The following is a 12,687-nucleotide window of genomic DNA, read 5'->3' as shown; positions in this document are numbered from 1 at the left end:
CTACAAGTTCTTTTGAAAGTACTTTTTGGTTGCTGTTGCTGGAAACTTATTTTACACATACATAAGTGTACATGAAAGTTTATGGCCATTTATTATTATTCCAATACTGTATCTTAAGATGCAAGTCTTACATCTTAAGACACAGTATTGGAATAATAATAAAACTTGAGTTTAAAGTCTTTGTTTCCATCTTACCCCAGATTGTTGATCGCCTCAAGCTAATTCCAGTATCATCTGCATATTGCACAGAAAAATGGGAAGAGCTTTCTCAAAAATCTCAAATGCAATCAGCTTTACACAATTTCTTGAAGTCCGGGTGCACAAGATTTAAATCGGTCAGCTGAAAAATAAAAATAAAATAAAAATCATTAAGAAGTCAGTGAGCACTTTTCAGGAAGATCTACTAAGAACTTTAAGGCCTGGTTTCACAGACAGGGCTTAGATTAAGCCAGGATTAGGCCTTAGTTTAATCAGGGTTTTTAAGTGCCTTAGAAAAATAAACCATTACTGGTGTGTATTCTCGAGACAAAACAATGGCACTGACATATTTTAAGATATATAAGTGCAAGTTCCTTTCAGGTAAACCAGTTCAAACATGCATTTTAGTCTGGGATTATTTTAAAGGGATACTCCTTTTACAACTCCCCCAGAGTTAAACAGTTGAGTTTTACCGTTTTCGAATGCATTCAGCCGAACTCCGGGTCTGGCGGTAGCACTTTTAGCATAGCTTAGCATAGATCATTGAATCGGACAGGACCATTAGCATCTCTCAAAATGACCAAAGAGTTTCGATATTTTTCCTATTTAAAACTTGACTCTTCTGTAGTTACATCGTGTACTAAGACCGACTGAAAATGTAAAGTTGCGATTTTCTAGGCTGATATGGCTAGGAACTATACTCTCATTCCTGCGTAATAATCAAGAAACTTTGCTGCCGTACCATGAGTCCAGCAGGCGTAATGATATGACGCAACGCCTGAAAATAGTCCCCAGCTCGGTAACTTCCAACGTGACCGGGACTAAGTTTGTCTAACCTATTAGACCTATTTTCAGGCATTGCGTCATATCATTACGCCTGCTGGACTCATGGTACGGCAGCAAAGTTTCTTGATTATTACGCAGGAATGAGAGTATAGTTCCTAGCCATATCGGCCTAGAAAATCGCAACTTTACATTTTCAGTCGGTCTTAGTACACGATGTAATTACAGATGAGTCAAGTTTTAAATAGGAAAAATATCGAAACTCTTTGGTAATTTTTTTGAGAGAGATGCTAATGGTCCTGTCCGATTCAATGATCTATGCTAAGCTATGCTAAAAGTGGTACCGCCAGACCCGGATATCGGCTGAATGCATTCGAAAACGGTAAGACTCAACTGTTTAACTCTGGGGGAGTTGTACAATGAGCCTATTTCCAAAAAAAAAAGTGGAGTATCCCTTTAAGTTTTGTCTGTGAAACTGGAGGTAAGAATTTTAATAAAACCTCTAGTTTAAACCTTATTAGCAAAAACAGGCTCAGAAGATGAGATTCACATTTGTAAATCTGTTCTTTCAACTGTTTGTTGTAATGAATTGTGAGGTCTTGAAGAGTAGAAAGTCTTGCTGCTGATTTTTGAAATTTTGTATTGGTGGCTAATTCTGGTTTCAACATGTTTGGATTAAAAACACAGAATAACGAAAAAATTCTTTAGAGTAAAGTAAACCTTCTTACATTGAGAAATACATCAGGACAGTTTCAGGACAGTTAACAGACAACACTTTATTTCTCAGATAAATCTTGTAACAAAACAACACATTCAAAACAGAAATACATCAAAAAGAAGTTATTCTCGATTTTAGTTTTCATTTCGTTTTGCCGACAACAAAGAACCTGAACAAAAATGGAGATGAGAATTAGCAGGGTGGAAAAATAACGGATTAAAATGTTCAAAAAACTTCAAATCGGCCACCAATGCTGGAAAACCACTCGCTCACTCAGTCTGAGGGACTACTTTACAACTACAACTTATGACATCTGATAAAACTCGCCTTTCCCAGAGTTCAAAGCGCCCTAGTCCAGGGCTCCATCATCACTCACAGCAACACATGCAAATCCATGAAACAGATAAAGCACACAAGATGAGACGAGAATAAAGACGAGTTGCGTAAAAATAAAAGCAAATGCACACACACACACACAGTTAAAGATTTTTAAACCTCACATTATGAAACACTAGAAGTAGTAAATGTAAGGTGACTGAAGGTTTTCTAATGACTAGAGCTTAAAGAGGAATCCTTGGCAAAACTACAATAAATTCTCATTAGTTTCTGCATTTGAAATTATGCTGGTATTGCATCTAATGCTTGTCATTTCACCAAAAAAATAATAAAACATTCTTAACACTCGTTGCAGATTTAGAAGGATCTGTACCAGGTGGTTTCCATGAAAATTATGATAGCAAAATAAATAATTTGATATACAGCATAACTGTCATATTCAAAACAGTAAAAGATCCAGCCTGTACAGGTTTCCAACCAAAAGATGCCATCACATTTTTCATTGTTAAAACAGTGCAAGTAGTTCCAGTTATTTTCTGATGTCAGAATGCTATGGGTAAAAACTGATATGGCATATTTTTTTTATATATATATAAAGAAAAAAAAATACTTAATTACACCACAGAACATTAATTTATTATTGTACTACTCTATAACCACTGGATAATGGTGTTGAGCCATGCTAGATGTAATGAAATCTCGTGATTAGAAAATGGGTGAATCTCGCAAAACTTGTCAAGAACATGTTCAGGTCATATTTCACCCCAAAATCAAAAGAAAAAATTAATAAAAAGATTAGTTTTATACATAAAGATGAAATGAATGCTGTGTTTAGGATCACAAACGTATTTTTGCACTGTGAAATTATGCACAATTAAAGCACATTTTCTCATCTGAAATTCTCATTACTGTAATGCATACATATAATGAGAATTTAGGTTCAAATGTACTTATAAAAACTGTTCTGAAAATATTTTTTTTTTATGCATTTAAAATATTTTGCCTTGTGCAAAATATAATTCCGCACTTTTTTTCCTTTTCATTTTAGGGTGAAAAGTGGTTTTACCATCACAGAGTTTTATTGTGAATGGTCGTTTTTGTTTTGTTAAATGAATGAAAAAGAAAAAAGAAATGGTTGGACCGATTCATAAGAATTCTAGGCATGGTAAAAAGCAAGTTTTATTGTAGTTTTGCCTGTAATTTCCATTAAAGAGTACAGCCCTGGTACAGTCCTCTAAAAGACTGATAGAGAAAGACAAGCACTATTCTTACACCAAAACCATCCCCCCCCCCCCCCGCCTTATACAAGACGGAGTCTCTGCGATTTGAATAATTCGTTCATTTTTTTGCGTTTCAGAGATTGGTTAGAAATACCCAGCGGTTGTGGTAGTTGGGTAGGAGTTCTGTAGTTGTGCTGAGGTCAGACCTTCGTAACAGTGCACTGACCGTCGGGACACCCAGACCGATCGCCGCTACTCGCTGGCCCGCCACCAGGGGGCGGTCTGTCCAGCTGCTGCAGTCTATGCCTACTACCCTGAGAGCCCTCCGTGTGATCGCCGTCACTTTCCTCCCCAACCTGCTCATCATCATCATCATCCTCCTCACTCGTGCCAGACTCGGACTCGTACCCCGAGGCGTCCGGAGCGGCCGAATCCTCTTCATTCTCTGCATCTTCCTCTTCGGGCTCGGCGGGGTTCATATTGAGTTGGCCGAGAGCGTGTACGAGCTGAACGTCGCTTGAGGAAGCAGGGCTGGTCAGGTGACCTCCTAAGACAGTCGGTGGCCTTACGGGAGCCGGAGCAAAGACTCCTTGAGGACGTCCTGCGCTGATCCCAGTGTCCGCTCCATCCGCAGAGCTCTCTCGCTCCACCGTGGCTCCATCCACACTCACGTTTAAATCCGCGACGGCGGGCGCTGCAATGGGAGCCGTTCCCGCCGTTACATTAGGATCCGGATCGAGTCTTAGCCCGGCTACGCCTTTTTTAGGGATGTCCATCACATCCCTCTTCATCCTCCGCCTACGCCCGTGTTCGTTCCTCCTGTACTGCACCATGTTCTCCAGATCGGCCACGTAGAGGAATCCGGCGATTAGCATCTCGGCGCTCTTTTTGCCCTTGTTGAAAGCATCCTCTAGCTCTCGGCTAGTCCTCTCGTCGTACTGCCACCATCCGTTGCGCCCCTCGTAGTACCACGCGTGCCCACCGGTCCCCGCGCCGCGTCCACCCGTCGCCGAAGCCTTCAGCTCATCGGGCGAGAGCAAAGTGGGACGCTCAAGGAAATCCTCAGGCACTTCTTGTCTGCAAAGCGCGCAGCGTTTGCTGTGCCACGAAGCTCCTTTCACGCAGAGGAAGCAGAAGACGTGGCGGCAGGGCAGGCGTACGGGGTGGACGCAGCTCTGGAGGCAGATCGCGCACTCTGGGACGGGCAGGGAAGGAGACGACGGTGACGGACTTCCCTCAGTCACAGACTCCCCACTCACCTTCTTCCCCGAAGTCAGGGAGTCCATGGAAAGGTTAACCTCGCCGCAACTGGCCATGCTGTGAAGAAAACAAAAATACAATCAATTCAAACGCAGATCAGGGAGAAATGTGCTGCACACGCAAGATAATGTCAGCGGTACGTACGTAGATGTTACAAACAAGGCACTGTTTACCAAACTATGTTGCCCAAGTCGACAAAAGTCACGAGTAAACAGAGGCTTGCCTGAGTTCTTTGTTCATTGTGGCTCTGTATAATTAAAGCTTTTGCAGTTCTACTCTCTCATCTGATAAGTATTACTCCACTTATATAAGAAAAAGAGAGTCATTCATGTAGTATCTGTACATTTAAAAAAAAAAAAAAACATCAAGTGAAAACGTAATATCTGGAAGCACATGTAAAGTGGAACCAGAAGCACAACGAATGAGAGGAACGACTACACTTTAATGCTTTCTTGAAAACATTTCTACTGACTCACTTAAACATAAACCGTTCGGCTTGAATCTTGATAAGACAACCCGTGTGTAACACGCTCATAATAGCAGCCGGCCCAAATCTGATGCAGAAATGATCTAAATATATCATGACCCAAATCCTTACAGGCAAACCATTTACGGGACATTTTATGATGCTAACTAGCGGAATATACTAGAATGTCAAGACATTCATTTTAGATTAGGTTTAGAATTCAGCTAGAATGCAAAAGGCACAAACTGATCAAATAAATATTAAGTAACAAAATATAATGTTTCTATGCAAACATTTACAATAAATATCAGCTATAAATAATCAGTTGCATGTGTAGGCTATATTTGTTAAAAGTTACAATAACAACTAGGCTGACTAGATGTTTAAAACTATTATTAATAATGGTAATAATAATATTAAAATTAAATGTGTTAAAAAAATATTTAAATAATCAATTTATAAATTATAAATCAGTAAAATGTTACATTTACTAACGAAAGCTAAAAATGGTAATAATATTAGTAAAATTATTTGTAAATTATTTCTAAGCAAACATTTAAATAAATGTCAACCATAAAGAATTAGTTACATGTATATGCTTATTAAAAGTTGCAATTAAAAGGTCAGCAAGGCTTAAAAGGTCACAAAACATTAAAAATAAACAGCATTTAAAATGTTACATACGGTATATTAACAGAAGCTAAAAAAAATTAAGATGGGTTGAAAAAATTATATTTATAAAACAATATTAATATACAAATATGTATATTCTAATAAAAAAATCAACTGGGTTAAATTGCGTTTGACTGTGATCATTGTGTTTTTAAATTGCATCACAGGCCCAAATCCCTCAGCAACTCAAACACGAAACCGAAATCGATCCATTAATACATTTGTAAACGATCTCACTCCACATAACATTAATAAAAGATTTCTGAGGCTTTTTGATTGTGCTGATGTTGAGGTCAGATCATTGATGGATCAGATTGAGGCCTGTACACAAGACAACACCCCTGACCAAAACACAGCAAGAACAGCCTTATTTCACATCAAACCACAATACCTGAACCCTTCACAATGATCAAATTATAAGCTACAAACATGTAAAGTGACAAATCTTCATCATCGGTTGGGTTGCTTGAATATGTGTTTCGATTTCTGCTGATTTTGCTGCGTGTTGTCTAACGCAAACGTCTTTCAGATTACTCACCTGACAAAATATCCGAAATTTCGCCTGTTTCTTTCAGCGATGATCAGATTTGGCTCATCTGCTAGTCACCGGATGACCGATCATTGTTCGTTTATTGACGTAAATTGATCGGTAACGCTAGAATTTGTTCGACGCAGATGAACACAATAATGTTTTCACAGCTCCTCTGTGATAACAAGAGCGGCTGATGTGTGTTCGTGCGCATCCGCTCTGCGCAGAACTTGCGCAGAACCATACAAAAATACGACTCTCATAGCATAAAATACACTGTTTTCGTAGTGTTTTAAATCGCTGAGAAACATTACATGAACGTGAACGGATCTGTATCATCCTGAGACCAAGCACAGAAGGTTTTGCCCCTTAAGCGTTTTTACATAATTATAGTAGCCTATTTGGTGTAACAATAACTCGACAAAGTAGGCTATTTAAAAAAACAAACATATTTCAAACAAAAAAGCATGGCCTACAAGAAAGTATTATAGTACTTCCATAATTCATCAACTCAAGAGTTACAAATCGGCCATTTGTGTAATATTTTACCATATCTAACAATATAGTTTTATTAGTTTTGCAGGTTAGTAGGCTAGATTGTTGACAGGCGAAATTGAGGCCTGTCATCGAGTTATTTTAATATATATGAATCTATATTCATTTTGGACATGCACAACATTTACCACGGTATACTTTGGAGCACCATTTTAATACTATGGCAGCTACATTAATAGGGTAACCATATAGTAGCCTATTACCATCTAATTCTGTACCATGGTACCACAAGACTTTTTGTAAAATATATTTTTATCGATTAAGATAAAACATTTAGTTGTGAAAGGATGATTTGTAAAAGCATCTGATTTCACATGTCTGGAATGTAACATTATCTTGCTGCTGAGACTAATGATATGCATCCATTTTGTGTTATGCTTTATTTTCAAGACGTTGTCACTAGATGGCACAATTGTGTTAAAAAAAAAAAAGAAGAAGAAGAGTTGAAACAGAAGCTTGTCCCTTAGGGATTAGCAGTAAATCTGTCTACATAACCAACTAATTAAACTAGAAAAGGAATCTATTTTTATTTGTTGCAAGTGGGTTAAGACCACTTCCGACTGTAGTTCTACTTACAATCAAACATTTTTCTCTTAAAACTGTGATTACATACTCAGGACCTGGCACAGAGGATCAGAGTATAAAGTTGGCATCTTTCCTGTTATGCTCACCGGACTGCATTAATCTCAATTATAGCAGGCAGTAAAGTAATAAACAGATCCGTGCCTATCCTAAAACATGATATTCACACTGCACGCCTGCAGGATTCTGCTTAAGTAACAGCATGTTCACTGCAGCCCATCTGTAGGCCTTGTTCTTCCCGTATTACACTGTACAATCTCACGTCGCTGGATGTTCTTTGTCACATCTGTGCTCAAGGGAATGCTGTTTCATAGAGGATCAAATAACTCTTCTCGGTGTCTTTTTGTTGTGATGCAGAGATAATCAGTTGATGCGTGCAATCGTGTGTAATGCACGGCATTAAATGAGAGAAGTTCTTAAATTAGAACGGAAAAGAATGCGTTATTCCCTGTGGCTTTGTTACGCTAGGATGGCTGTGTTTCAGTGTGTGTTTTTACATGTCTGGGAGCCATATGCATGAAATCAATGAGTGCTCATTTTCCACAGCTGTTAGTACGACGGCACATAAACCCTCTCAGTGTGAATGACAGAGATCTTTCACACGAGACCTCTCTCCTTCCACAGGAGGGTTTTTTTCCCATGCGCCATCGGTCTCCATTTCACCCTTCTGCTCAGCAAACTTCCCTCTAATTCCCACTTTTTCATTCATTGGCACATCTGAACTATTTCAGTGTTGGCTCCCAGGCCCTCGAGGATGATGGTAGTTTATGAACCATCATCTAAAGCGCAGGAACTCGCTGGAACGTTTCCCCAGGGATCTCGCTCCTAACATGGTTTCCTCATCCCCTACGCCGTCACGAGGAAGAACCGCACTGCTCGCTTGTCCTCCTTTTTCACGTTTTCCTTTGAGCCGTGGCTTATTGTCAGCAGTTTTTCAAGGCTCCTGTCACTGGCAGCCACCTGGTAACAATAAGATACCATCAACAGCGGAGGAGAGGAGGCAGCTAAACTGGGGCGTTGTAATGAACGCACACACAGACTCGCAGTGTGAAAGTACTATGCAACACATTCATCTTCTCCGGTTATTGGGGCTACATGCAAGGCAAATATTCTCTCAGTCATTGTTATATGTATGGTAAAATTAGAAATAAACATATTGGAGCTGGATTCCTGCTGAAATTACACTCGCAGGGAAATGAGCTGACAGGAATATCATGTGAGACCCCATTTGCAAACCCAGGTCACAGTTTGCATGGCACACATTCATCATTCATCGTCTAGGGGATTGCATGTAGATTATTAGGCGATAGATACTTATACTCGCAACTATTCAGCGTAAAGTTCCAGATGTACTGCACCAAAACTCCCAAGCAATTTCCTCTGTGACAGACTATAAACTTCAGGGCAATTAAAAGGCAATTACGCTTCGATTTTGGATTTTGAACAGAAAAAGAGCAGCATCAAGAGTATGCATGCACAATATTAAACATTTATGGCTCTATAAAATCCACAAATAGAACAAACTTTCTGTTTAAATTGAGAATCATTCAACGAGCATTATTTGTGGAACAATAATGATAATTAGGATGAGGCTTTATGTTAAGGTGGTATATAAAACAACCTGAGCTGTGTGTGTGTGTGTATAAATCTGAGCATTAATAGCAGAATTTAAACTTCAAAGCAGTGAATCCTCGACAAAACAGAGCAGCATTAATCTCAAGATTATGCAAGCATATATTAAACATGCATGGCTGCATTACATCTGCAAATAGTTTTTGAGTTAGAAGAAAGATTTCTTTCTTGTGTTTAAGTTACTGTTGAGAATAATTCAGTGAACATTACAGACAGGTGATATATGGAACAGTTATGATAATAAGAATATGATTTTATGATGCTGTGGTATATAAAATATCCTTGTGTGTGTGTATGTGTGTTCAGTAGACTTTAAATTTCAAGGCAATGAAACTCAATTTGGCTAAATAGAAAAAGAGCAACATTAAGATGAATTATTATATCCATTTCTGTTCTCCTAATGGAATAAAATGAGTTTGTGTGTGTAAAATACTGTTGCATGCAGGTAATTTGAGGATCATTAATAAGTAGACTTGTGTTTTTCTCAAGAAAATGTGAGTGGTGCTTTACAAAAACCCCATCCCAACTGTGGGTGGTTGCCGGGGAATTGTTATGCAGTTGCTAAGGTGTTTTGGGTGATGCTTATAGTGGGCCAAATCAAAAATATCCAGCCTATATTCCGGTTGCTACTGTATAATATGTGGAATTCTTTGGTTTTATCATCCAACAGGTCAAAGTCATTTGGATGACATCATTAATTACCTTATCATTTACAAAGAAAATGTGTAGCCTATTATATTTAACAAATTAATTATGGTGCAGTGTGCCCAATAAAATATTGTTAAAATTATCGTCACATTTTTAAAGTGAATTTATTCATATTTTTCTTTTTCATATTATTCATAGTTTTTTTTTTTTTTTTTTTTTACACTGGATTTATGTTTCATCTTAATATTATTAATTATTAGTAATATTCAGCACAATATTTTCGTGCTGTGTGTTCTTACCTCGGTTGCTGGAAGGCCTGGATCTATTTGTGCTGTTATCAGGACATTTTACGCTTACCAACATAATCTAATAGTTCAAATATTTGACATAATCAGCAATGTGTCATTTTATTAAAATATTCCCTGGCATGCTTAATTTTTATTTATTTTTTTTCAACTGGCGCATTCATCGGTCAAATATTTCTGAACAATCACCGCTCATCCCTCATATCATTCCGCGCGCTCTCTTTATAAAAGGAATAACGTGGAATTCGTCAGAAGTTTGAATAGCTAATTGGCGCCATCTAACGGTTCTAACAGTTTTTTTATATTTTGTGTAAAAAAATGAAACGATTGAGAAAACAAAAAAAAAAACGAACCGGTAAGAGGCACAAAAGAACTGGATAAAAATCAAATTATATAAAAAAATAATTCAAATACATGAATTTATTAATTTAGCCGTGCAATAAGCAGAATAATGTACTGTCAGCCGGCAAAACTTATCTATTTCTGATTATGACCGACGGACTCGAGCATATTGACATATAGGCTACACGAATTGTTAAAAAAACATAATGCACAAAATGCCTCAAGTAGTCTTATGTTTGTGACATCCCGTAAATTTTGGAAAAAATTGCGTATTTTTATTGTGAGTGCGCGCGCAGGTTTGAGCGCTGTATAGGGATGATGCTGAGAGAGAGAGAGAGAGAGAGAGAGAGTACGAGTACGCGCTCCTCTTTGTGCGCGTGTCTGTCTGTCAGACCTTCACCAACACAAGACTCAAGTCAAGACTCTCCAGCTGTCATGTAAAATCAGCCTCCTGTAGGTAAGACCTGATACCTTTTATAAGCGGCAGGTTGTGTGTATAACATGCGCTTCGTGTCATCAGCATTTCAAACTTATCAAAGCGGAAACATGCGCTGAATGTCTGGATATCTACAGGCACATGCTGAGTCCATAGACATGTGCTGTGACTGTGGAAAACGACAGATACTCGCTGATGTGTTCTGGCTGGCTGGATGTGTCTCATGTGGATACATTTGGGGGAAAAATACACCTTTTGCTTTCGCTCATGCTGAATTTCTGACAGATGGAGACGCGCAGCGCGCGCTGGTGACCGGTTACCGGAGCGCACGGACTCGCAGCGCACTAAAGGCTGCTCGTTTACTAATTAGTGCTCCAATCTTAGTGTCTTTGGGTCAGTTATTACGGGTTCAGTCCTGTTTTAATAACCCGAGGTCAGCGGTCTTGATCGAAGGCACGTTGTAGTTTGTGATTCATGAACCGGTTCATGAACAATACAGTGGATAGTTCATCAAGCCTTCTGGGGTTTGAACCTACAACCTCAGCATCTGCTCAAACTGGCTCAATTATTGTAGTTAACAGCTGTGTGCGCGTGCGCTATAGGATACACCGGGGCAAGTTGTCACACCTAGATAGACTCTAGACAGAAAGACAGACAGATAGGCTAGATAGATAGATAGATAGATAGATAGATAGATAGATAGATAGATAGATAGATAGATAGATAGATAGATAGATAGACAAAATCACTACAGGGAAAGCAAGCATTTGTGTAATTGGACTTTTGACTCAAAATCTTATGTAATTTAAATATAGACCTTGTGACAACTGACTCATGCAACTATATAGAGCTGTTCTCTCCTACTTGTGAGGAATCCAAAAATGTGTGTAAAGTTTAAAGATATGTTTGTAGTGATTATAAATTGCCTGATCATGTGAGAACAATTGAAGTTTATGGGAGGCCAATTAGGCCAAAAGTTATACGTTTTAAATGAAAATGCACTAGTGTAAACTTAGGTATCCCACAGTCTACTCGGGAACCGATGCTCTCGGGCCATATGGTTCTTTCGGTGAGTACATGGCTCGACGGCAGGAAAAAAATAAACCAAACAATTTTTAAACTTTTTTTTTTCTTTTTCTTTTTTATAATAGAAGGTTGTGTGTCGATTCAATTAAAAATCCACATATCACATATTTTAAAATAATACATAATTCATTGAAGTCTGTTTGTCATGTATAATACACCGACCAATCGTCATCTGACACAACAAGTTCAAATTTCATTGGACAATGTGAAGTGGAGCGGTAATGTTCCGGTCATTTATAAATAAATCGTTTGAAAATTACATGGACAGACGAATTTACATTTATGAAGCGATCTGAATCTGTGTCGTTGAACTAATGGATGTTAATTGACTACAAAGCACTGCACAAAACCAGCACCAAAAGTAGCATTAATGGTCAGTATAGTATTCAAGTCACTTGTATTTAGTCTATATTGATACACCGTTTACCATTTGATGAAACGATCATAGTTTGTTAAATGAAGCCTAGGCCTTTTATGTGAAGTGTAGGCTGACAACAACACGCGAAATGGTGACTTTATTATTTTAACATTTTTGATAATTTTGCAGCAATAGTATAAATAGTACAGTTCTACTGGTCAAAAATGTTCACACATTACTATATATATATATATATATTTTTTTTTTTAAAGAAGTCCCTTATGCGCATCAAGCCTGCATTTATTTGATAAAAAAATACAGAAAAAAAAAATTACAATTTAAAATAATGGTTTTCTATTTAAAATTTCTATTCTAAAAATATAATTTATTTCTGTGATGCAAAGCATATATATATATATATATATATATATATATATATATATATATATATATGCCCCTTTTTACGTTTGAGCCCCGGAGCCCCTGAGGAACTCTCTGCACGTCCCCTGGTAAGCTGCATACGTGGGCCGCATCATAAGAATGTCCCAGACGTGAAGTCTT

At 38.1% G+C, this 12,687-nt stretch overlaps 2 protein-coding genes across 4 annotated transcripts in view; one reads left to right on the top strand and one right to left on the bottom strand.

The window, feature by feature from the left end:
* Positions 1-1,737: 1,737 nt before the first annotated feature.
* On the bottom strand, positions 1,738-6,403 carry rnf146 (ring finger protein 146). Its single transcript, XM_082144716.1, has 2 exons — positions 6,192-6,403; positions 1,738-4,572 (listed from the first exon to the last, which is right to left on the bottom strand). The coding sequence occupies exon 2, from the start codon at positions 4,569-4,571 to the stop codon at positions 3,456-3,458; it is 1,116 nt and encodes a 371-aa protein (XP_082000842.1). The 5' UTR covers position 4,572; positions 6,192-6,403; the 3' UTR covers positions 1,738-3,455.
* A 4,178-nt stretch (positions 6,404-10,581) lies between these two features.
* Positions 10,582-12,687, top strand: part of cdh24a (cadherin 24, type 2a) — a 77,548-nt gene continuing 75,442 nt past the window's right edge. For 2 of the 3 annotated variants that reach the window (XM_082145525.1, XM_082145523.1), the window contains exon 1: positions 10,582-10,703. The gene's annotated coding sequence lies outside the window, so the exon portion shown is untranslated. The remainder of the gene's footprint in view (positions 10,704-12,687) is intronic. The other variant, XM_082145524.1, reaches the window with a different exon arrangement.

The sequence above is a fragment of the Leuciscus leuciscus genome, assembly GCF_965113295.1.
Source record: "Leuciscus leuciscus genome assembly, chromosome: 18".
Lineage (NCBI taxonomy): Eukaryota > Metazoa > Chordata > Actinopteri > Cypriniformes > Leuciscidae > Leuciscus > Leuciscus leuciscus.
Note: the sequence above shows the minus strand (reverse complement) of the source record. Positions and strands in the feature narration are given on the sequence as shown.